Source organism: Pan paniscus, chromosome 12 (assembly GCF_029289425.2).
Source record: "Pan paniscus chromosome 12, NHGRI_mPanPan1-v2.0_pri, whole genome shotgun sequence".
NCBI lineage: Eukaryota > Metazoa > Chordata > Mammalia > Primates > Hominidae > Pan > Pan paniscus.
This window is the reverse complement of record NC_073261.2, coordinates 18,104,456-18,131,512: the sequence shown is the minus strand read 5'-3', so window position 1 is coordinate 18,131,512 and position 27,057 is coordinate 18,104,456. Positions and strand designations below refer to the sequence as shown.

The 27,057-nt window shown below is 38.3% G+C and overlaps 1 protein-coding gene across 13 annotated transcripts in view; it reads right to left on the bottom strand.

Moving 5' to 3' along the window:
• SEPTIN10 (septin 10) overlaps positions 1-27,057 on the bottom strand; it is a 71,813-nt gene that overhangs the window by 20,268 nt on the left and 24,488 nt on the right. For 6 of the 13 annotated variants that reach the window (XM_034953581.3, XM_055107445.2, XM_034953583.3 and 3 more), the window contains 6 exons: positions 22,562-22,679; positions 21,967-22,162; positions 11,425-11,611; positions 4,663-4,824; positions 2,604-2,700; positions 1,204-1,372 (listed from right to left, as the gene is read on the bottom strand). In XM_034953581.3, the coding sequence (XP_034809472.1) occupies positions 1,204-1,372; positions 2,604-2,700; positions 4,663-4,824; positions 11,425-11,611; positions 21,967-22,162; positions 22,562-22,679 (929 nt within the window). The remainder of the gene's footprint in view (positions 1-1,203; positions 1,373-2,603; positions 2,701-4,662; positions 4,825-11,424; positions 11,612-21,966; positions 22,163-22,561; positions 22,680-27,057) is intronic. The other 7 variants (XM_055107448.2, XM_057301248.2, XM_034953585.3 and 4 more) reach the window with 2 other exon arrangements.

Genomic DNA, 27,057 nt, shown 5'->3' with positions numbered 1-27,057 from the left:
TGGCCTCCCAAAGTGCTGGGATTACAGGCATGAACCACCACGCCCGGCCATAAGTATATACAATTCTTAATTCATTATGCTACCAGAAGTGAAAACATTAATTAACTCCATAGACTGAAGAAATTTAAAAATTTAACTTCATCTAAGATTAAGTCTTCCAAAAGCTTATATGCAACAGCGGCACTAATTTGATGCACTCCTCCCCCTTTCTTTTGTTTACTCTGGTGCAGGTGCTAAGAACCAGGGAAATAACAAATGCAAACAATGCAATGGAAAAGGAATCCTCAGTCTCATAAGAGAGTTTAAAATAGCACTTGTCCCAAGGATCTCATGCTTTCCTGCATGCAAACACTGTTCTGGAATGCTACATCAAATTGATCTGATTCAGTACACTAAGGATTGGAGTTGCATAAAGTCTGGGATACAGCACCATATAAAATTACCAAGGAAGTTTCTACAACTTTTAATGCTTTATATTACTGAGCAAGGAGGGGTTCAGATTCTAAAATTCTTATAACTACACTGTAATATGGCAAGAAACAATCTAATCTCCGACTCCCTACAAGCACTCTCATTCTTCCTTTATAATATGTTTTGCTAAGCTTCACTCATTCCAAAACCTTTACAGAAGAAAAACCAACAGAAAATGTTTTAGTTTATTTTAAATGATTCCTGAGGACTGGTATGGAGGCTCACATTTGTAATCCCAAAGCTTTGCGAGGCTGAGGTAGGAGGATCACTTGAGGCCAGGAGTTTGAGACCAGCCTGGGCAACATAGTAAGACCCTGTCTCTACAAAAAATAAATAAATAAAAATAAGAAAATGATTTGTGTTCCAACTTACCTTTATGACAACAGTTAAATATATCATCGTCTCAGATAAATACAAAAAGAAATCAAATAATGAGGGTATTTTCCTTCAGTTACTCATGTCAGCATGAACTGAAACAGGGGGCCTCTGCCATACATTCTTCATCATATTTAACTCTTTTTGAGTCAGACAAGGACTTAAAAAGCAAGACTCTTCAAAAGCAAGAAGGAGTCAAGTGATTCAAGAAGCACAATAATTAGTCATTACCAAATGATTCTATATCATGGTTTTGGGAGATTCTAAAGAACACATGCCCCATCATCCTGGATATATAAAAATATGCAATCCTCTCTAACTTCCTCTTTGGTTGGCTTCCCAAGAACCCCACCCTACCTGACTGGCTTGTTTTCTGGGCCCACATCTGTAAAGCCCATTTCCTCCAGTTTGCAGCGCCTGTAAAGCTCATAGTGCCTGGTATGGGTCTGCTCTCGCAGGTCCTCCATATTTGTACAAATGAGCATTTCCCGCAGCTTTACAAAGTCACAGTGGTTTTCATTTTCCACTAGCCAAAAAAAAAAATAAGAAAAAAGCAACACTGGATTTTAATTCCTGGCACACAACTAAGTGTTTGCTGAATGAACAAATAAATGAAAACATGTGAAACAACAAATAGCAAAATGATCAGTTTGATTAACAGCTACGATTATTTTATACAAGTAACCAAGGAAGAAACGCTTGCAGTATAAATACTGTATCATAGGCAATGTGAATTAACAGACCAGGAGATTTACTTTAAATTTAGTAGCCAATGGATCACCAGGAAATACCAAAAAAGACACAACTTATTGTTAACCAAGTGTTCTAGTTATTTCACACTAATATTTTGTTAGCAGTTTACAAACTATCCTGAAGACATTTCACATAATGTTTAAAAAGAGTATGTAATATTAGTTCACTAAAACTTCAAAGTAGTAAATTCTGCAAACTCAAGAATACTATCCTTCCCTGCTATAATTATCAAATTCTTTTTATAGAACACATTTATGATCCTGTGTTAGACACTATTCAAAATTAGTGAACACACTTACATGATCCTTCTTCTATGTTTACGGTGACCAGAGGACTACAAATAAATATATTTTATTGTGACCAATACTCTTTAGTATAATTATTACTTTTACATTTTTTATAAAATTAAAAATGTTATATTTTCTCAATTTTCTCATTAATTACAAAATTTATCAATTAAGAAAAAAATCAGCATTTGGAAATCTATACTAGTAAGGGTAATCTATTCACCATTAATTAGCACTATAAGTAAATGAACCATATAATACTATTTACTCATTATAATGTCAGCTAAATAATCTAAATGTCAAGTAGATTTAACTTTTTAAGTTGGCTGACTGGCTTATTCTGGAAATAGCTGGCAATACTTTGATCAGTAAAAATATATAAATTTATAAGATGGTTGACTGTTCTTATACTTAAGTGGTAATTAGTGATGTTTTATGTCTGAACACTACTTCCCACATTCACATTTTGGTCAGAGTGCCCCACTGGTGTTTCCCACCTACTAACAGGGTACCGTGGGGGCGGGGGTAATGTGTGTGTGGCATAATGAGAAGGGGGAGGCTCTACACGGCCTCCAGACTTTGGCTAAAATAGTACACAGCCAACTCCTCTGACAACCAATCACATCCAAACTAAGCATCACCCCAAAGAAGGCATGACAGGTAGCTTTGAGATTACTAGATAGATACATATTTCTAGTCATCCGTTGTCTCATTTACCTTGTACAACACCCCAAGGGTACTGGCGAGCTTTGACCATCTTGTTTCCGACTTTTACCTCATCCATACTTCCCACAACAGCAAACGGCAACTGTCCCTGAAAAAGAATATCGAGCACATCTTCTCATACCACTGTGATAACTGACTAGATAAAATAAATTTTATGTAAGAGAGAAGAGAATAATTAAATAACAAACCTATTAAAATCGAACGGTCAGCTATGCCTCAGATTTTAAAACCTGCCAGTGAATATGTGCTAACTGTTCTACAAGAGTCATCTTTGGGCCCCATAAAGAAAAGTATTTACATGTAAGGCATTATGCTATTAGGAATACACACAAACAAAAAAAATTTTTTATTTATTTTTATTTTTATTTTTTTGAGACAGAGTCTCACTCTGTCGCCCAAGCTGAAGTGCAGTGACACGATCTCAGCTCACTGCAGCCTCCACCTCCTGGGTTCCAGTGATTCTCCTACCTCAGCCTCCCGAGTAGCTGGGATTACAGTTGCCCACCACAACACCCAGCTAATTTTTGCATTTTTAGTAGAGACGGCGTTTCACCATGTTGGCCAGGCTTGTCTTGAACTCCTGACCTCAGGTGATCCGCCTGTCTTGGGATTATAGGTGTGAGCCCTATAATCCCAAAGTGCTGGGATTATAGGTGTGAGCCACCACACCTGGCCGAAAAAGAATTTTCCCCTAAAAGACAAAGATAATGTTGAGGAAATTACACATACACACACCCACAGTATACAAAATGTATATGTAACTATACAATAGCGTATTCCTATTGTTTGTGTGTATGTGTACAGTGTGTGGGTGTTTAGATATGGTACTAATATAAAGTAGTATACAAAGTCCCAAATTAATGTCAATATAGTAAATGTCCTAGAAATTGAGAGGAGTGAGAGATCACTAGGAGCAGGAAGACACAAGCTAACCCAGATCAAGAAGAACAAGATTTAGATGGATAAGCAAAGTGGGAAGAAATGGCTTAGAAAAGGAAAAGATTCTGAACAAAATGCAATAGCTAGGTTCAGGGGCAGGGAGTAGACTGGTCTGTCTGAAGTTGAGGATTAATACAGGGGAAAAGTCTAATGTAAAAATTATTAATTACTATGTTTAATATTTTAAAATTGACATATTTAGTTTCTTAATGGTGGCTTTCTGAATATTCTAGTTGAGCACAAGAAATAAAATTAGATGTAAAGACAATTTAACATACAGGAATTAAGATCACCTCATTTACATTAGTCAGTTTTTTTTTTTACAGATTTAGTTTAGGTACACTAATATAAAAGTGGTATGAAAAATCAGAAAAGGAAAATAGAAGAAATGGAATGAACAATTATTGAAAGTCACTGTTAGGCGCTTAACAAAGGTGACATCATTTATCCCTCACAACAACCCTTAAGGTGGGCAGTATTAACCTAACTTTGTAGATATGTTAAGTCTCAGGGAGGTTAGTAACTCCAATGGACATATGGCCAACCAAGCCTGTCAGATTTCAAAACCCATGATCCTACAAAACACAACCAGGTGTTTTAAAAATGTGTTAGCTTCAAGAAAGTAAAATTAAGAACTTAGTCACCTTCCATTGTATTAAACTAAAAGTTATATGAATGTAACTTGACACTATGAGAGAGAAGGAGCATAAATACTAGTTTTAAGAGACCTCCTTAAAGATTTTAAGATTTTACAGCATGCAAAGGGAGGCTGTAAAGTCTTCTCATGTTTATAAAGACAGGGTAGGAAGGTGTCATCTTTCTAAGGCAATTACATACGGCTGCACAAAAGGTATATCCCAGTCTCACAAATGTATCACTTTATTTTGGTGAAAGCAGAGTGAAAGAAAAATATGCTTAAAAATAAATTCTCCTTACACCTTTTCCAACTTAAAAAACTAAACATTTTCTCATACTGGACTTTTTGAAAATTCACCTTGTTTGAAGTCTTTTTGGAAGACACAAGTGAAAGTATATTAGCAGCAATATTACTCACAAATTACAGTTTTATTTTCACATGGAAAACAGAATTAACATTCAATCAGGAGCTCACATTCATTGCAGCGTTGACCTTAGCAATAGTGTCATCATCCGTTGGGAACTGGTATATCTGGACGCCATTGCTGACCAATTCACTCATGAGCTTGATCTTAAACTTCTGTAATTCAGTTTTAGAAACCGTATCTGCTTTGGCAATCACTGGTATAATGTTTACCTATTAAGAATAAAGAAAAACAAAATCTTACTGAGGATTTTTTTTTTTTTAATCCTGCAGCTGTTTTTTCACTCAAAACTGTTCATTCTGACAATGAATTTCCCTAAACCTAGATCGGGGGGCTGGCAAACTACGGTCCATCTCGCTGTTGATCTTGATACATAAAGATTTACAGGAACACTGCCATGCCCATTTGCTTGTGTACTGTCTACAGTTGCGTTCACACTACAACAGCAGAGATGAGTTGCTGCTGCCATAAACCACAGGGCCTGTGACGCCCAGTGTATTCTCAGCCTGGCCCTTTGCAGAAAAGGCATGCCAACCCTGACCTAGATGGCCATTCTCCTGTATATATACACCCCTTATACACTCATTCCTACAGATGCCAGCCACAGAATCTTTTTTTTTTTTTTTTTTTGAGATGGAGTCTCGCTGTAACCCAGGCTGGAGTGCAATGGTGCAATCTCAACTCACTGCAACCACTGCCTTCTGGGTTCAAGCGATTCTCTTCCCTCAACCTCCCAAGTAGCTGGGATTACAGGCACCTCAATCAATGCTTTCAGAAAGCAGAACTCTTATAAGATTAATCTTTCATTTGAATTTAGGTTTAGAAATCTCACATTTTCTTATCTCTCAAAATCTTGCAATTTCATCATACACTTAAAAAGTAAAATGTGACAAAAGGTAAACTGAATTGCCTCCTCAATTCGCTAAGAATTTTTATTTTTTAATAATCTAAGCACTAAGTAACCAGGGTGATTGATCCCTCAGCAAAACTAAAAGACAGGTGAAGCTTCTCTTTCTGCCTCTTGTTTCAGGACTGACTCCATGCCTACCTGTGCCCCACTGTCACAGACTTACTTAGACAGCAGAGGAAGGAAACTGTAAGTACTACTATCTTAAAAGTGTTCATGATGCAAAGGAATAACTTTCTCAGTATTATTTGAAGTCCTATCACTGACAGAGGGCAAGAGATTTGGGGTTGTGAAGACCGAATAACTTGTAAATCTAGTTCTATACGATTAATATCCCCACAAAAGCCTGATAGCTCCACAAATTTGTGACTGGTGGTTCTTAAGTTTTTTAGTTTGTTTTTCATCAAAAACCTCAGGCTAATCAGTCATATGTATCAAGACAGTAAAACCTCAATGTAATTTTCAGATTAAAAGTAAAAAATTGACTGGGCGTGGTGGCTCACGCCTGTAATCCCAGCACTTTGGAAGGCTGAGGCAGGTGGGTCACCTGAGGTCGGGAGTTCGAGACCAGCCTGACCAAAATGGAGAAACCCCATCTCCACTAAAAATACAAAATAATTAGGTGGGCATGGTGGCACATGCCTGTAATCCTAGCTACTCGGTAGGCTGCGGCAGAAGAATCGCTTGAACCCAGGAGGCAGAGGTTGCAGTGAGCCGAGATCGCGTCATTGCATTCCACACTTCAGCCTGGGCAACAAGAGCAAAACTCTTGTTAAAAAAAAAAAAAGGAAAAAATTATAATTCCTATTCTAAATTTTTTTATCTTCTCAAATTTCACATTGATGCCAAGTATATATCTGAATTTATCAGTCTTCCATATGCTCCCAAGGAGAGAAATTTTTTCTGTCTATGAAATTGATGGCAGAAAACTTTCCAGCAATCCTAAGTAAACAACTTTCCTGTTAAATTAGTCAAAGTACATAAACATTTTGGTGCCAAGTCCTTAGTTTCAATATTATATACTTAGGTATTCAACAAATTATGCCAAGTTAATAACTTATAATTGCTTGCACAATAAACTGCAGTAGACTGAATACTAAACATCAATGTTTACATGACTATTAGAGGGAGGGAAAGTAACAGGTATTGCCCAAAGAGGGTCGCTTGTCACCAATGGCGTAAGAGAAGATAACTTTCCATGTCAAGCAGTTGAATGTTCTGCTTTTTAGTAACAGAAGACAACTATCTGGAGGTGGCCTGGGGAGTGGCAAGATGAGGTCAGCAAGGACACCACCTCTCATCTTTATGTAGTGCCCTTGAGTAAGTGAAAATTTCCCTACACCTGCCAACTGCCCCTACAAAAAAAACCTGTGTATTGCTATTTAAAATGGGCCAAATCAAGTAATTTCAGCATATCCTAGTTTTTCTTTTAAACTTAAAACAAAGCTTAGGGGTTAACTTCCTGTCTAGTTTGTACAATAGAAAGCTAAAGGCAGGATTTTGATAAGGTAGTCCCAATTTTAGAATTCGTCTCTCATCAACTTAATAAGGCAGAAGTGAGTAGTGACCATCTTTAAATGAGTGCATGATACCCATGACCTTTACCGTTACCATAAAATATTTCATTTTGGTTTGAATGAAATAAGGTATTGGTCAAAAGGTAATACTGTAATGCTCATTCATGTCTTTACAGTTGCCCCCCTCATCATCTGTGGGTTCTGCATCCACAGATTCAACCAACTGAGGATCAAAAATATTAGGGGAAAAATTTTTTTAATGACAATACAACAATAAAAATAATACAAATTTTAAAATACAATACAACAACTATTGACATAGCATTTACATTGTATTAGGTTTTTTTTTTCCCAAGACGGAGTCTAGCTCTGTTGCCCAGGCTGGAGTGCAGTGGCGTGATGTTGGCTCACTGCAACCTCCGCCTCCCAAGTTCAAGCAATTCTCCTGCCTCAGCCTCCCGAGTAGCTGGGATTACAGGTGCCTGCTACCATGCCCAGCTAATTTTTTTGTATTTTTAGTAGAGATGGGGTTTCACTGTGTTGACCAGGCTGGTCTTGAACTCCTGACCTCGTGATCCACCTGCCTTGGCCTCTGAAAGAGCTGGGATTACAAGCATGGGCCACCACACCCGGCCTGTATTAGGTATTATAATGCGTAATCTAGAGATTATTTAAAGTATATGCAAGGATACAAGTAGGTTATATACAGTCATGTGCGGCTTAACCATGGCGACATGGTTTGGATTTGTGTCTTCACCCAAATCTCATGTAAAATTGTAATCCCCAGTGTTGGAGGGGTCTGGTGAGAGGTGACTGGATTATGGGGACAGAGTTGTCCCTTGCTGTTCTTGTGGTAGTGAGTTCTCACGAGATCTGGTTGTTTAAAAGTGTGTAGCACCTCCCCCTGCACTCTCCTCCTCCTTCTCAGGTCATATAAGACATGCCTGCTTCCCCTTCGCCTTCCGCCATGGTTTTAAATTTCCTCAAATCTCCCCAGCCAGGCTTCTTGTACAGCCTAAGGAACTGTAAGTCAATTAAACCTCTTTTCTTCATAAATTACCCAGTCTCAGATAGTTCTTTATAGCAATGCGAGAACAGACTAATAAACATGGTGATAGAAATGCGATATAAATATGATCTTAGGTGATTTTGATGTTGCGTGAACATCACAGAGTATACTCACACAAACCTGGATGTTATAGCCTATGACACACCTAGGCTGTATGGTATGGCTCATTGTTTCTAGACTATAAGCCTGTACAGCATGTAACTATACTGGATACTGTAGACAACCATAATACAATGGTAAGTGTGTGTATGTAGGCAACTATAATACAATGGTAAGTACGTGTATATCTAAACATATCTAAACACAGAAACATATAATACAGTACAGTAAAAATAAGGTATAATCTTATGGGACCACCATTCTATATTTGGTCCCTTGCTGACTAAAATATAGTTTTGCACTGCAAGACTGTCCTACACTATTTTATATAAGGAATTTCAGCATCCTCAGGGTATCGAAACCAATCCCCCTTGGATACTGAGGGATGACTAGGAAGCATCTAGAACTAGTTGTTATAAGAGTTTGCAGGTTGAACTGCTGGTTCAAGGTGGACTGCCTCTGAACAAGTGCTCATTAGCTCTTCCATTTATTCCTGAAAATCCACTAAGGGACTACATCAATATAAATTGCTCCTGGCTAACACTTCTTAAAGACTTTTGATGACTCAAAGGTGGTTGGGTTGGCCAGTTACCTCGAATACCAATATGTAAATATCATCAATAAACTGTGCCTGTTAATTTTTAAATAAGTTTTAAATAACAAAACAGTAACAGAGGTGCTTCATATATGCCAGGCATTGTACTAAATGCTTTGTAATATTCATCTCAGCTAATCTTCCCAAAAGTCTTAGAGTGAGCTCTCTCTAGCTCCCCACCTCTTTTTGTTTTTTGAGATGGAGTCTCGCTCTGTCGCCTAGGCTGGAGTGCAGTGGTGTGATCTTGGCTCACTGCAAGCTCTGCCTCCTGGGTTCATGCCATTCTCCTGCCTCAGTCTCCCGAGTAGCCGGGACTACTGGCGCATGCCACGACGCCCGGCTGAATTTTTTTTTGTATTTTTAGTAGAGACGGGGTTTCACCGTGTTAGCCAGGATGGTCTCGATCTCCTGACCTTGTGATTTGCCCGCCTCAGCCTCCCAAACCGCTGGGGTTACAGGCACGAGCCACCGTACCCGGCCTCTAGCCCTATTTTATATATGAAAAATTGAATCCAAGTTTGTCCAGGGCCACATAGCTGCTAAGTGGCGGGGCTGAAGCAGAATCCAGGCAGTTCAGCATGACAGCCATGTCCTAACCCCTCTTGACTGCCTGTTTTATACCCGGACAGGTAGACTTCAGCTAACTTTTAAAACAACCTTTTTTTTTTTTTTTTTTTTTTTGAGACGGAGTCTCGCTCTGTCGCCCAGGCTGGAGTGCAGTGGTGCAATCTCAGATTACCACAACCTCCGCCTCCTGGGTTCAAGCAATTCTCCTGCCTCAGCCTCCTGAGTAGCTGGGGCTACAGGCATGTGCCATCATGCCTGGCTAATTTTTGTATTTTTAGTAGAGACAAGGTTTCACTATGTTGGCCAGGCTGGTCTCAAACTCCTGACCTTGTGATCCGCCCGCCTTGGCCTCCCAAAGTGCTGGGATTACAGGCATGAGCAACCATGTCCAGCCCAACAACCTTCTTATGTAAAATAAGAGGCAGGTATTTTTACAGGGTAGTTTACACTTTTATCATAAAAAATAAAGAATATATTTAAATCACCAAAGTTGGAAAAGATTAGATAATATATACTTACACAGTATACTAAAGCAAACTTCTATGGCAGATAGGCTCTTACTGGGTATGCCTATTTGCTAAACCCTCTATTTACATGGATCAATTTAATTAATTTTCATATCTGCCTCTTGAGGTAGTTCTTCTCCCTAGTTTTTATTTAAAAGTGGAGGACACTGAAAATCACTTAAGTCCACTGAGGCTCAGAGGGCTAAAGAAACTTGCAAGATCAGACAGCTAATAAATGACAGAGCCAATATTTAGAGCCATCCTCCACTGACACCAGCTTCTACAAATTTTTATACAAATTACCTCATGTTGCTCCACTCTAGCTAAGACAAAACTGCACACTCTTGTTTTTATGTTCCTTTAACAAATATGAATTTCCATATAATCAGACTCAACTATGAAAACAACTGGCTAAATGGTTAGAACATCTGATCACATGTGATCAGGTGAACAGACTGTCATATAAGCTACATCAATTTTTGCTAAAACCAGGGGACCAAGCAACTAGTCAAAAGTAAATCGACCGATGTGCCAAAGCTTCACTAGGCAGGCCTTCAGGCTTTCCATACAGGTTTCTGCAGAGAAAGAAGCAGCATCCAGAACAACCTTGGATTTTTAATTCAACTTATACAGTTAGTAACCAGGATCATGAAAGCTTCATTTCGCATACCATTTGAGATTACGGAAAATTCTAACGTTTCTTTAATGTAAGATTACTGTCTTCAGCCATTTTTTAAACAAATATAAAAATCTGAAGTGAGTTAGTTTATGAATTTTTCTATAGCTCCCTAAATTTATATATAGCTCCTTGGCTCGGAAATTCAAAAATAGGTTTTCTCAGTATGGTCCAAATTAAAATGTATTTTACGACAATATCTAATGCAACATTAGACCTTAATCCTTGTTAATGAAGTTCTTCTCACTTAATAGTGGCATAAAGTAAAATTAGTATCAACTAAATTCTGCATTAAAAATGCAGAGAATACCCATGTTCTGGCATGCAATTTAATCACTACAAAGGAAACTAAAATTTTATTGCAATATTCCTTCTTTGCATCTCATCTTCCAAATTGAATTTCTCTGAAAAAATAAGCTAGATGGAAATATAAAATGTTTTAAAGATTTCCAGGCGCTGGGCATGGTGGCTCATACCTGTAGTTCTAGCACTTGAGGAGACCAAGGAAGGAAAATCACTTAAGCCCAGGAGTTTGAGACCAACTGGGCAACATACCAAGACATCCAACTCCACAAAAAAAAAAAATTAAAAAGTTAGCTGGGTGTGGTAGTACATGCCTATAGTCCCAGCTACCTGGGAAGCTGAGGCAGGAGGATCGTTTGAGCCCACGGGTTTGAGGCTGCAGTAAGCCACGATCTCACAACTACCTCCAGCCTGGGTGACAGAGTGACTTTATCTCTAAAAAAAAAAAAAAAAAAAAAATTTAAAAAAGATGCACAGGATAAAAGTTACAATACATATCCATATTGTAAAAATATTTTAACAGTTAAAAATAAATATTAAAGTATGGTAAGTTGATTCCTTTCCTCAACCCACCTTGCTGTCAAGGTTCTTCATGGTTAAGAGATCAAGTGTCTTCAGAGAGTGGCCTGTCGGTGAAATGAAGTAGAGACACACATGGATGCGAGAATCATGGTAGGTAAAGAGAGAACGCTTAATCTTCAGTTCTTCTTGGAGATAGGCCTCAAACTGAGCATCTATGTAGTCAACTATTGGTTGGTAGCTGAAAAATTATTTAAATGTTTAATACAACATTATTTGTGCTACCTTAAGATATCTGTGCAACTCTTAGAAGTTTGAGGTCTATATTTTCACTAATTAATAAACAGTTAATATCTATGCTGAACAGACAACTTTAGTGATTAAAAAATGTGCAGAACATGCGCAAAAGCTATACAAATGCTTCTCAACTTACAATGGGGTTATATCCTGCTAAATCCATCACATAAGTTGAAAATATTAGCTGAAATGCATTTCATATCCCAATAAACCTATCATAAAGTTGAGAAATCATAAGTCAAACTATCCTAAATTCAGTATCATTTGTACTTCCGAAACCATCAGGGCAATCTGTGCTTGAAATGGTATTGAATTTACACTGATTCATTCTCATAGTCATTCACATGCTGGGTCCCTTTCTGACAAAGCTTCCCACACTTGCCAGACTGCTCGAAGGGGCTGGCAGCAGTCTAATTTGTAATCAAACTGGTACCTGGCTTATTATTTAACTAACTGAGAAAATGCACAGGCATCAATAACTCAAAAGATGTTTAAGTCAAAGTCCATGACTCTTTGCCTCTTAGATTTATAAGGCACAAAAAGCCTAAGTAAAGAAGAAAGGCATACATCAGTATCTAACTAGTAATGCTAGCATGTTTTTATTTTTATTTAATTATAAACAAAGGAAAGGCCAATTACATCCTCTGCTCAGGTAACTCCTCCCTGGAAATGCAGTCTTCCTTCTGGCTGTCTCAGGTTATTCAGCCTTCAAGATGCAAATCAAATCACAGTGCATGTGCAGAGCAGTGTGCTAATGCTGTTCCAAGAATGGTGTGTGAGCATTCCATTCAGTTCTGATATGCTAAACCACTGCCTTTGCAATTCACTTTTCTACTCTTAACTATTCTCATTAAACAAATCTGGGTTTCCAAGTGAAAATAACAGCAAACAGTTCCCATGTCAAATTCCCTGGAAACCTTTGTAATTATCTTTCTAGCCCTATAATGAACCAGTACCTTGAGCAGCTGAGGTACTTAATAAATGTGTACAAAATTAAATTCTTCTATAAAGTTGCCCGACCTTTTAGTCCTTGAGGATCATCACCTCTTTTAAAATTATAGAATACACATTGTTCTCCCTATGCAAATGGTAAACAATGTGAGGACTGAGACAGTATCTTATACATCTGTATTTTCCACCAGAACTAGCATAGGCCAGGCTCAGTGGCTCACATCTGTAATCCCAGTGGTTTGGGAGACCAAGGCAGGAGGATCACTTGAGGCCAGGAGTTCAAGAACAGCCTGGGCAACAACACAGCGAGACCCCCATCTCTACTAAAAAACTTTAAAAATCAGCCAGGCATTGTGAGGTGCCTATAGTCCTAGCTACTTGAGAGGCTAAGGCAGGCAGATCCTTTAAGCCCAGAAATTCAAAGCTGCAGTGAGCTGTGATTGTGCCACTGCACACCAGCCTAGGTGACAAAGCAAGATTCTGTTTTAAATGAATTAAAAATATATATATATAGACAGGGTCTCGTTGTGTTGCCCGGGCTGGTCTTGAACTCCTGGCCTTAAGCAATCATCCTGCCTTGGCCTCCCAAAGCGCTGGGATGACAGGCGTGCCACACCCGGCCTCAAAAAATGATATTTTTTTTAATAAGTAAATAAATAAAAGAAATAGCATAAAACCTTGAACATTACAAGAATTCAATTCATCATCAAAGTGATTATTATAACAACAGTTAAGTGATCCTTTGGAAAGTGGTCTAAATGTGACCCAATAGGATTTACTTTCCAAAAAAATAAGATGGGAAAAATTAATCTGTTAAGTATATATTTCACATGAAAATTCCAAAGAAGCTTTTATTAATGACCTTAAATAGGTCAGTAAGAGGACCTATTATATGACCTAAATAACCATAAATGTACCTCTATCTGAATGTTTTGTCTTATGCTATTCAAGCATGAAAACCGTAAAGATTTTCTGCTAAATAAATAATATGCCATTCTTTCATAATCTGGACAAAAAGATAAAAAATATGAACCAGAGCGATTAAGAGTAAAAGACACAGAAGATATAATGAGAAGATCTAACATATATTTCATCAAAGTTTTCAAAGGAAAAAAACAGAAAAGAGGGCAGAAGCAATATTTACAGAAGAAATGTCTGAGATTTTTTAAAAAGAACTGACGGACACACTATTCAGAGTCAAGAACTCAAACATATCACAAGCAGGGTAAATTAGAAATAATAAAAACCCAGGTACAGCATAGCAAAACTGGATAACAATAAAAACAAAGATCTTAAAAGCATTAGAGGAAAAAAAGGAGAGGACCCTTAAGGGAGACTTCTTAATAGCAAAGATAGAAGCCAGGAGAGAGTGGAATGATATTTCCAATGGAAGAAAGAAAATAACTGGCAACCCAGAATTGTACATCCAACTAAAATTTCAAGTATGTGAGCGACACAGAAATTTTTGGTTAATAGATGGTAATAAACATATACTGGCCATATAATAATACCTCGTGTAGTTAAAAAATAGAGAACTCGGCCGGGCATGGTGGCTCACTGTAATTCCAGCACTTTGGGAGGTCAAGGCTGGAGGATCACCTGAGGTCAGGAGTTCGAGACCAGCCTGGCCAACATGGTGAAACCCTGTCTCTGCAAAAACACAAAAATTAGCTGGGCATGATGGCAGGTGCCTGTATCCCAGGTACTCAGGAGGCTGAGGCAGGAGAACTGCTGGAGTGCAGGAGGTGGAGGTTGCAGTGAGCCGAGATCGCGCCATTGCATTCTAGCCTCAGTGACAGAGTGAGACTCCACCTCAAAATTAAAAAAAAAAAAAAAAGAAAAAGAAAGAGAGAACTCGGTTGGGTAGTGGCTCACACCTGCAATCCCAGCACTTTGGGAGGCCAAGGTGAGAAGATCGCTTGAGGCCAGGAGTTTGAAATCAGCCTGGCCAACATGGCAAAATCCCATCTCCACTAAAAATACAAAAATTAGCCAGGTGGGGTGGCGTGTGCCTGCAGTACCAGCTACACAGGAGGCTGAGGCTTAAGAATCACCTGAACCCAGGAGGGGGAGGTTACAGTGAGCCGAGATTGCACCACTGCACTTCAGCCTGGGTGACGGAGTGAGACTTTGTCTCAAAAAAAAAAAAAAAAGAGTTAATATGTAATAGCAATCAGGAGAAGCGGTTAATGAAATTTAACTGTTCTAAATTTCATTTCATTGTCTATTTGTATTATCAATGAGAAGTATAAACACTCATCTTCAACTTTAAGTGAAAGATTATGTGTGATAATGTGTAAGAGAACCACTATAAGCATAGAAATCAGGCAAGAAAGGAAAAATAAATATAGAACTGGCAGGACAAACAGGAAACACAAAAAAGATGGTAGATTTAAACCTAAATATGTCGGTAATTACATTAATTGTGAAGGAATTACACGATCAAATAAAGGGTAACCATTGTCAGATTGTGTTTTAAAAGGACAACAATATGCTCAATAAGAAACATGTCTAAAGCACAAGGGCACAGAAAGGTTGAAAGTAAAGGGACTGAAAAACTACACCAAACATACAAAGGAAAGCTGCAGACAATACTGACACGGAAGCATTACAAGAGAAAAAAGGTCACTACGTAATAATAAAAGTGTCAATGCTTCAGGATAAAATAAAAATGGAGATTAGAAATCTACTGAAATTGTTGGCCAGGAATGGCAGGCTCATGCCTGTAATCCCAGCACTTTGGGAGGCCGAGGAGGGTGGATCACCTGAGGTCAGGAGTTCGAGGCCAGCCTGGCCAACATGGTGAAACCCCATCTCTACTAAAAATACAAAAATTAGCTCGGAGTGCTGGTGGGCACCTGTAATCCCAGCTACTCAGGAGGCTGAGGCCAGGGAATCGCTTGAACCTGGGAGGCGGTGGTTACAGTGAACCGACATTGTGCCACTGCACTCTAGCCTGGCCAACAAAGTGAGATTCCACCTCAAAAAAGAAAAAAAAAAAGAAATTTACTGAAATTGAAAATACTATGTATCAAACTTGTGGAATGTAGCCTAAGCCACGCTTACAGGGTAGTTTATAATACTAAATGCATAAGGCTGAAAATCAATGAGAAATTGGAACAAAACTCCAAAAGTACAGACGTAAGAGCAGAAAGTAATGAAACAGGAAAAAAGAAAAGCATAAAACTGAAAGGATCAATACAGCCAAAATTTGGTATTTGAAAAGATTAAATAAATTGACAACACTTTGTCAAGACTAATCAATCAGAAAAAGAAAAGCAGCACAAACAACTATTATCAGGAAAGACAGAATATCATTACAGATGATAAAGACAATAAAAAGATATTAAGAGTACATTATCAATATTTTTAAACCAGTAATTTGAAACTTTAGATGAAATGGACAGATTCCTGGAAAATTATAACTTACAAAACTGTCTCTAAACAAAATAAAACCAACTCTGAATTGTCCTATAATCATTTTTTAAAAATTAAACTCAAAATCTTCTTAGAAAACCCCAGGCACTGATTTTTTTTATTGGTTAAGTTCCATCAAATGTTCCAGGGAAAAATAACTCTGATCTTGTAACTCCAGGCCCTCATTTTTTTTTTTTTTTTTGAGATGGAGTTTCGCTCTTGTTGACCAGGCTTGAGTGTAATGGCCCAATCTTGGCTCACTGCAAACTCCGCCTCCTGGGTTCAAGTGGTTCTCCTGCCTCAGCCTCCTGAGTAGCTGGGATTACAGGCGCCTGCCACCACACCTGGCTAATTTTTGTATTTTGGTAGAGACGGGGTTTCACCATGCTGGTCAGGCTGGTCTCAAACTCCTGACCTCAGGTGATCCACCCACCTTGGCCTCCCAAAGTGCTGGGATTACAGGCATGAGCCACCACGCCCAGCCAGGCTCTGATTTTCATTGGTTAGTTCTACCAAACATTCCAGGGAAAAATAACTCTAATCTTATGCAAATTTTTCCAGAAAATAGAGAATGAAAACTCCTTAAACTCCTTTTAGAAGGCTAACACAATCTTGATTTAAAATAAATAAATAAATAAAAGGCCAGGCGCAGTGGCTCATGCCTGTAATCCCAGTACTTTGGGAAGCTAAGGCGTGTGGATCACCTGAGGTCAGGAGTTTGAGACCAGCCTGGCCTACATGGTGAAACCCTGTCTCTACTAAAAATACAAAAATTAGCTGGGCGTGGTGGCAGGCGCCTGTAATCCCAGCTACTCGGGAGGCTGAGGCAGGAGAATCGTCTGAACCTGAGAGATGGAGGTTGCAATGAGCCTAGATCGCACCACTGCACTCCAGCCTGGGCGACAAGAGTGAAGTTCCATCTTAAAAAAAGAGTATAAGACAAGAATACAGGCTAAAAAAACTTCACTGATGAACACAGATGCAAAAAAAAATAAAAGAAAAATATAGCATAATATAAAAAGAACACTATATTATGATCTCAGAATGGTATCTAAAATTATAAGGTTAATTTGCCAATAAAAAAATCAGTTACTCTAACTCACCTTACTAAAGATTAAATGAAAGAAGTCACAATTTCTCCATAAAATGCAAAAAAAAAAAAAAAAAAAATCTGATGAAAGCATATATTAATGATTCTTTAAAAAAAGAACTTTTACTAATAATATAAAGGAATTTCTTTATTTTATCTAAAACAAAACCCAAAACCAACCAAATAAACAAAAAAACCACAACAAAGCAAGCATGGTACATGGTAAAAAATAAAGTTTTCTCTTTGGGATTAGGATGATGAGGGGATGGTGCCCACTACCATCACTGACTATCCTACAAAATACTGCAGGTCCTACCCAGTACAGTCCAGCATTAACAATGAAAGAAAGAAAAATAAAGCCTGTCTTCAGTCATGATAGAGGAACTGGGACTGGATTTATCTTCTCACCTTAAATAACTAGAAACCTGAACAAAATAAATGAAAAAAAGGTTTTAAAACACTGGGAAACAGGCAGCATAAAACTGTGACCACTGAAAAAGGAAATAAATGCCCTCTTTTATGAGCCCTACCGTGTCCCAGCTTCCTGACTGGGGACAAGTGTCCCGGGCAGAGCGCAAAGACAGCACAGAGCCTGGCCATTCACTGAGTTGAGGAAACCCAGACAGGAGTTCAAGGAGGCAAAAGCAACATCTGTAGGTTGGAACAGAAGAGAAGAAAGCTGCACAGGCAGGAAGCACTGCACATCTGGAGAGGGCCCCCAAGTCCCTGGCTAAAGAATAATATGCATATGCAGGACAGCAAAATATCCATGACTACGGCTATTTCCTATATTAGAGCTATGCTAGTGGTTACAACATGCTATATGCTTCTGAAAATTCATTTTGAATGTACACTTAAAATCAGTAAAGTTAGGCCGGGAGAGGTGGCTCACGCCTGTAATCCCAGCACTTTGGGAGGCTGAAGTGGGCAGATCACCTGAGGTCAGGAGTTCAACACCAGCCTGACCAACATGGTGAAACCCCGTCTCTACTTTTTCAAAAATTAGCCGGGTGTCATAGCGGGCACCTGTAATCCCAGCTGTTTGGGAGGCTGAGGCATGAGAATCACCTGAACCCAGGAGGCGGAGGTTGCAGTGAACCGAGATTGCGCCACTGCACTCCTGCCTAGGCGACAGAGTGAGACCCTGTCTCAAAAAAAAAAAAAAAAAAATCAGTAAAGTTTATTCTATGTAAAGTATATATTAATAAAGCTTATTTAAAAAGAACTAAAGAAAGGTCTGGGAAAAAAAAAAAAACCTATTTCAGAGCAGTGGCTCCTCTGGGGGAAGAAATGGGACTGAACACACGGGAATGGCTAAAGTGCATTCCAACTGATTTGTACCATTTGGTATTTTCACAGAATCGTATTTATATACTGCTTCATTAATTGATAGAATACAAACAATCCAACAAATAAGTTAATGAGAAAAAACAAGTTATAAAATAGGCAAAAGATGAAAGCATTCCCCTTGAGAACTGAAACAAGATATGCCTGAGCTCACCATTCTTATTTCACACAGTACTTGAAAGTCCTGGCCAGAGAAGTCAGGCAAGAGACAGAAATAAAAGGCATCCAAATAGGAAAAGAAAAAGTCAAATTATCTCTCTGCAGACAATATAATTTCATACCTAGACAACTCTAAAGACTCCGCCAAATGGCTCCTGAACTGATATACAACTTCAGTGAAGTTTCAAGATGCAAAACCAATGTACAAAAATCAGCAGCATTTCTGTATATCAATAATGGTCAAGCTGAGAGCCAAATCAAGAACACAATGCCATGTACAACAGACACACACACACACACACACACACACACACACACTCACTCTCTCACGCAAAAACCTAGGAATATATCTAACCAAGGAAGTGAAAGGTATCTGCAAAGAGAACTACAAAACACTGCTGAAAGAAATCACAGATGACACCAACAAACTGAAAAAATGCTCATGGAATCAATATAGTTGGAAGAATCAATATAGTTAAAACGGCCATACTACCCAAAGCAATCTACAGACTCAACGCTATTGCTGTTTTTTTGTTTTGTTTTTGAGAAGGTATCACTCTGTCCACCCAGGCTGGAAGGGCAGTGGCATGATCACGGCTCACTGCAGCTTCGACTTCCCAGGCTCAAGTGATAGTCCCACTTTAGCCTCCCGAGTAGCTGGCAGTATAGGTGCCCACCAACATGCCTGGTTAATTTTTTAAAATTTTTTGTAGAGACGAGGTCCCACCATGTTGCCCAGGCTAGTCTCAAGACTCCTGAGCAAGCGATCCTCTCTCCTTGACCTCCCAGAGTGCTAGGATTGCAGGCGTAAGGCACCACAACTGGCCTCAATGCTATTTCTATCAAACTACCAATGTCATTTTTCACAGAATTAGAAAAAACTATTCTAAAATTCATAAAGAAACAAAAAAGAGACTGAATAGCCAAAGCAATACTAAGCAAAAGAACAAAGCCTGAGGAATCACATTACCTGACTTCAAACTATACTATAAGGCTACAATAACCAAGACAGCATGGTTGTGGTATAAAAACAGACAAATAGACCAATGGAATAGAACAGAGAACCTAGAAATAAAGCCGCACACCTACAGGCATCTGATCTTCAACAAAGCTGACAAAAATAAGCAATGGGGAAAGGACTCTCTATTCAATAAATGGTGGTAGAATAACTGGCTAGCCATATGCAGAAGAATGAAACTGGACCCCTACGTTTTACCATAAACAAAAATTAACTCAAGATGGATTAAAGACTGAAATGTAAGACCTCAAACAAAAGAATCCTGGAAGAAAACCTAGAAAACACCATGCTGCACATTGGCCTTGGAAAAGAATTTACGATTAAGTCCTGAAAAGCAAATGCAACAAAAACAAAAATTGCCAATTAAACTAAAGGGCTTCTACATAGCAAAACAAACCATCATCAGAGTAAACAGACAACCTACAGAATGGGAGAAAATTTTTACAAACTATACATCCAACAATAGTCTAGCAGCCAGAATCTGTAAGAAACTAACAACTAAACAAGGAAAAAACAACCCCATTAAAAAGTGGCCAAAAGACATGGACATACAAGCAGCCAACAAACATGACAAAACGCTCAACATAACTCATCATTAGAGAAATGCAAATCAAAACCACAATGAGATACCATCTCACAACAGTCAGAATGGCTATTATTAAAAAGTCAAAACACAACAGATACTGGTGGGGCTGTAGAGAAAAGGAAATGCTTGTACCCTGTTGGTGGGAATGTAAATTAATGCAGCCACTGTGGAAAGCAGTTTGGAGATTTCTCAAAGAACTTAAACCAGAACTACCATTTGACCCAGCTATTCCAACTTGGAATATATCCAAAAGAAAATACCTCATTCTACCAAAAAGACACATGTACTCATATGTTTCATCATAGTTCTATTCACAATAGCAAAGACATGGAATCAACCTAGCTGCCCATCAACGTGGACTGGATAAAACAAGTGTGGTACATACCTACCATGGACTATTACACAGCCATAAAAAAGAACAAAATCAAGTCTTTTGTACCAACATGGATGAAGCTGGAGGCCGTTATCCTAAGCAAATTAACTCAGGAACAAAAAACCAAATACCATATGTTCTCACTTATAAGTAAGTGGGATCTAAACATTGGGTACACATGGATATAAAGATGGCAACAACAAACACTGGGACTACTAGAGTGGGAAGGGAGATACCAGGTAAAGGCTGAAAAACTAACTATTGGTACTATGCTCACTACCTGGGTAATTGGATCACTTGTACCCCAAACCTCAGCATCACACAATATACCCATGTAATAAACCTGCAAATGTACCCCAAATCTAAACGAAAAATTGAAATTATTTTTTAAAAGGAAAAAAATTACTTACAAAAATGGAAATAAGACTGGGCGCAGTTGCTCACACCTGTAATCCTAGCACTTTGGGAGGCCGAGGTGGGTAGATCACCTGAGGTCAGGAGGTCGAGACCAGCCTGGCCAACAAGGTGAAACCCCGTCTCTACTAAAAACACAAAAAAAATTAGGTGTGGTGGCAGGTGCCTGTAATCCTAGCTACTCGGGAGGCTGAGGCAGGATAACCGCTTGAACTGGGGAGGTGGAGGTTGCAGTGAGTCGAAATCATGCCACTGCACTCCAGACTGGGTGACAGAGCGAGACTCTGTCTCAAAAAAAAAAAAAAAAAAAAAAAAATTGAAACACATTTCAAAAAGGAAAACGAACAAAAAGTTATTGCTTTACCAATCCTTTTCCCCCTTTCATAGTTTAAATTTGATAGAGCATAGAATCTCTACTCAATCTTTATACGACCTTAGGAGAAATATTAAAACAAATAGAGACACAAGGTAAAATATAAATTAAAATTTCACTATCAAAACTTTCCTGCAATGATTAATAATGTAACTGGCTAATTTGATTATAATTTTACAAAAAATTCAAGCATCATGTATTTGGCCATTGTATATATTGTTCTTATATGTCTTGTATTTTTTTTCTTCAAGGAGATAAGCCCTGCCTGAAAATTAGTATAATTAATATACAGTGAATTTGCATGTCAGGAAATAATTAAAGCTACTTTTGCTGAAATGCACATTTTAATAAGGTGATTCAAATTATTCTAAAGAAATTAGACAAATGGCTAGAAAAATGTCAATGTGCTAATAAGAACAAAATATTGTTTAATTATTTTATTTTTAAAACAATGTGTGGAAGGAAAGGTATGAATTACCATAGGAGAAAATCAAATGATAGTTCATGGGGCTATAAGGCGAATGTCTTGAAATAAGAAAAACTTGTTTTATTACAAGAAGAAAACACATACCTCTCTTCTTTATTTATTTGGTCACCAAATCCCACTGTATTCACAATGGTCAATTTCAATTGAACATTACTTTCCTGGAGTTCATATGTCTGAGCTTTAAGTTTAACATTTGGGCAAAAATGTGAGGATTCATAGTCTTCAAAATTAGTATTAAACAATGTGTCAATCAGTGTTGATTTTCCAATTCCAGTTTCCCCTGAAACACACAAACGTACATCTTTATGGTTGCATGAATGGCTGAAAAGAAATACAACTGTAAATGCCTAGAGTGGTTTCAAAGATCCCAAATATTTCAAAGGCCAGGGTGCGCATGAAAGAAATACACACTACGGCTGGTCCCCCAAGTCATGAGCAGAGCATAGAGTAAGTGTGCTAAGCTACTCAGGACTCTGACAACAACACTGAGATGTTTATATAACAAGCCAAAAGCTTAAAGCTAAGAAAAACAAAACTAACAGAATCTAAACAACTAAAGAGAATCCCTGGGATCATGATTTCAAATTGATAACATGAGCATTGTTCTGCCCATGACAAGAATGAAGTGAGCACAAGGAATATGAAGGAACAACTTAGAGGAAGAGTAGGTGGCACGTACCCACACAGAGAATATTAAAGCAGAAACCTTGCTGAATCGATCTGTTCACCAGCTGATCAGGCAAACTCTCAAAACCAACATGGCCAGACATAGTCAACGAACGAATGTTTTCTCTTTTCTGAAGGAAAATAAAAACAAAAACAACAGCAATAAAAAAAACAACTTTGACTTAAATAGGATGTAGGCACACTTGAAGGACAAATATATCAAATAAATGAAAATTTTTATAATCATTATACCTCACCTAAGATACAAGCGATTAAGTAAATTTTCAGGAAAAGAAACCTGTGTCCAGATCCTCAAAACATACATTTCTTATCCCCTTCATACAACGAGAGTCTAGCACTATGTATAACATTAAAACATTCGATTTCCAAAATAGGAAAATATCCAACTATGGCATATTCACTTACAAAATAAAAAGTTAAAGTCCATTTGTTTATGATAAAAACTTAGAAAATTCTTACATTAAAATGTCAAGTGAAAAAAAAGCACAAAACAAAAGTACAGATACAGGTTCAGCTCCCGGTAATGGCAGAGTAACTTAGGTCAAACTTACCTGCCTACTGGTAACAATTACAAGCAACCCTTTTAAGTCACTAGAGTGCAACCAAAGGCAGATAGACACTGGACAGAATAAGACTTGAGGGAAGGAAACTTATCAGGTGAGATGAGTTTATCTAGCTTTTTCCCTGAAGGCACTCCCTAGTCATTATGGCAAAAGGAAGATAGAGCTCAGGAGGGAAGTTATAGTCTTAATGGGTTAAGATGTCCATTGGAGATTGGGGCAGGCAGATTGGTTGGGAATTCAGGGAGAAAATTCCAGAAAGAAGGGAGTCCAAAATCTACAAACACACTCCACTCAAATCCATGGCTGATGGCCAAACTGCACACATACAGAGGGAATACAAAGATCCCAGAAGGGGGAAAATGGGAATTGGGAGGAGCTATGCAGAGTTTTCAAGTGCCATCTTGGAGAGATGGACAGAGCTTAAATTTTAAGCCTGTAAGTTAAAGAGTCTCCTGTAAACACCCTAGGCCTTCTACTGAAACCCTAGATGGGCCACATTTTAGGAGTAAGGTCCATAACTCAGCAATCAGAAAGCACAGCTGAAGCAGACCTGCCTTAACAAAGCCTGTAACAAGGCTCAACATGATCAATGTGATCAGTCAGCAATTTAATTGCCTGTTAGAACAAAGTTCAAGACTCTGCAGAAGAAGAAAACAGAATCTAGCATCTCTACAGTATCTAGTATACAATAAAAAAATTATGACAGGAAAAAAACAGAAAAATGTGATTCACAGTCAAGAAAGAAAGTCAACAGAAAGAGAGCCACAATGAACCAGATGTTTAATTAGCAGGTAAGAACTTTAAATAATGATAACAAATATGCTAAAGAATCTACAGGAAAAAGATGGATATAATGGGTGGCATGACAGGGAATTACAGAAAGATATGAAAGAGCTCGCAACGACAAAAAGCAGCAGACAGAATTTCTAGAATGTAAAAATGCAACATCTGAAGTAAAAAATATATTTAGTACTAACAGCAGATCAAATAATGGAAGACAGATTTGTTCAATAGTTATTATCCAAGCTAAAAATCTCACAGAAAGAAAAAAGATAAAACTATGACAGTCTTAAAAACTTGTGTGAGAGTATCAAATGATCTAACATACCAGTAATTGGAATACAAGAAAAGTTAGAGAAAGAGAGAAGGTGAAAGTGGGGGGTAGGAGGGAGGGAAAAAATATCTAAGTAATAGTGACTGAAAACTTTCTAATTTTCTAAACTTGAACTCAGAGATACAAGAATTTCAGCAAACTACAAACAGGAAATATCCAAAGGAACTCACATCTAGGGACATCACAGCAAACTGCTAAAAAACAAGGATAATGAAAACTTTAGGCCTGGTGTGGTGGCTCACGCCTGTAATCCCAGCACTTTGGGAGGCCGAGGCGGGTGGATAACAAGGTCAGGAGATTGAGACCATCCTGGCTAACACGGTGAAACCCTGTGTCTACTAAAAATACAAAAAATTAGCCAGGTGTGGTGGCACGCACCTGTAGTCCCAGCTACTCAGGAGGCTGAGGCAGGAGAATCGCTTGAACCTGGGAGGTGGAGGTTGCAGTGAGCTGAGATCGCACCACTGCACTCCAGCCTGGGTGACAGAGCAAGACTCCATCTCCAAAAAAAAAACAAAAACAAACACACACAAAAATTACCCGGGCGTGGTGGCACCTATAATCCCAGCTACTCGGGAGGCTGAGGTGGGAGGATCACTTAAACTCAGAAGGCGGACATTGCAGTGAGCTACAGATGTTGCTTAAGAAACAATGCAAACCAGAAGACAAAACAACGACCCCTATAAAATGCCCCCCCCCCAAAAAAAAGACAATGTAGAATTCTACAGCCAATGAAAACATCCTTCAAAAATGAAGGCAAAATGAAGACAACTTCAGATAAACAAAATCTGAGAAAATCCACTGCCAGTTGGCCCACAGTATAAGAAACGATCAAAGTTCTTCAAGAGAAAGGAAAATGACAACAGATCTACAAAAAGGAATGATAAATATGTGGGTAAATATGTGGGTAAATGTAAGAGAGGTTTTTTTAAACTTCTTGAAAATACAAATGTTTAAAGCAGTAACAAAAACAATGTGTTACAGGTTACATGCACAAGTAAAATGTATAAGAAACACAAAATACAGGAGGACTGAAGGAATATTGTTATAAGGTTTCTACAGTATACATAAAGTGTTATATATACAAATTTTTTTTTAAGATGGAGTTTTGCTCTTTCGCCCAGGCTGGAGTGAAGTGGTATGATCTTGGCTCACTGCAACCTCCGCCCCCCAGGTTCAAGGGATTATCCTGCCTCAGCCTCACGAGTAGCTGGGATAATAGGCGCCCACCACGCCTGGCTAATTTTTGTATTTTTAATAGAGATGGGGTTTCACCGTGTTGGCCAGGCTGGTCTCAAACTCCTGACCTCAGGTGATCCACTTGCCTCAGCTTCTCAAAGTGCTAGGATTACAGGCGTGAGCCACCATGCCAGGCTAAAATATTATATTATTTGAAGGTTGGGTGTGGTAAGTTAAAGCCTAGGTCAATTACTATCAAAAAAAAAAAAAAAAGCGAAAGAGGTATAGCTAATAAGCCAAAAGCAGAAATGAAATTGAGTCATAAAAATTCTCTATTAATCCAAAAGAAGGTAGGAAAGAAGAAAATGCAAGGACAATGGCACATATAGAAAATTAGTTATCAAGAAAATGTAAAATGTCCACCTCCCGAGTTTAAGTGATTCTTCCACCTCAGCCTCTGGAGTAGTTGGGATTATAGGCGCCACCACGCCTGGGTAATTTTTGTGGTTTTTTTGTTTGTTTGTTTGTTGTTGTTGGTTTGTTTGTTTTGTTTTTTGTTTTTCTTTTTTGAGATGGAGTCTCACTCTGTCACCCAGGCTGGAGTGCAGTCGTGCGACCTTGGCACACCGCAACCTCCACCTCCCAGGTTCAAGTGGTCAGGTCAGGTGCGGTGGCTCATGCCTATAATCTCAGCACTTTGGGAGGCCAAGGCAGGCAGGTTACTTGAGGCCAGGAGTTTGAAACCAACCTGGCCAGCATGACAAAACCCCATCTCTACCAAAAATACAAAAATAGCTGGGCATGGTGGTGCATGCCTGTAGTCCCAGCTACTCCGGAGGCTACAGCATGAGAACCGCTTGAACCTGAGGCGGAAGTTGCAGTGAGCCAAGATCCTGCCACTGTGCTCCAGCCTGGAAGACAGAGCAAGACTCTGTCTCAAAAAAATAAATAAAAATAAAAATAAATAAAAAGTAACATTGAATATCCAACAAAACAGCTAAAATAAAAAGGCTGAACATGTCAAGTGTTGGAGATAATGAAGAAATGGAATGCTGATAAATTTGCTAGTCTGCAAAATGGTACAGTTGCTTTGGAAACTAGCTTGGCAGTTTCCTATGAAGTTAAACACATATTATTATATAGCCAAAAAAAAAACCCGCTTGGAGGTATCCAAAATAATGAAAACATATGTCCACCCAAGAACTTATGCATCAATGTTCACAGCAGTTTTATTCCCAATGGTCAAAAACTGGAAAGATTCCAAATATGAAACAAGTGGTGAATAGATAAATTGTAGTATACTAAACTACTGATACATGTCACAACATGGATGACTAGCTAGGTATCCCAATAGTGATTTATTTACTGAGGTCAGAGTTTTTAAAAATATGCATTATGTGCATTTTTCACATAATCATATATATATACACACACATATATACACACATATATATGTGTATATATATACACACACATATATGTATATATATACACACATATATATGTGTATATATATACACACACATATATGTATATATATACACACATATATGTGTGTGTATATATATACACACATACAGATGTAAATGTCTCGAAGGGTAATGACAGACTATTGCGAGTGGTTACCAGTCA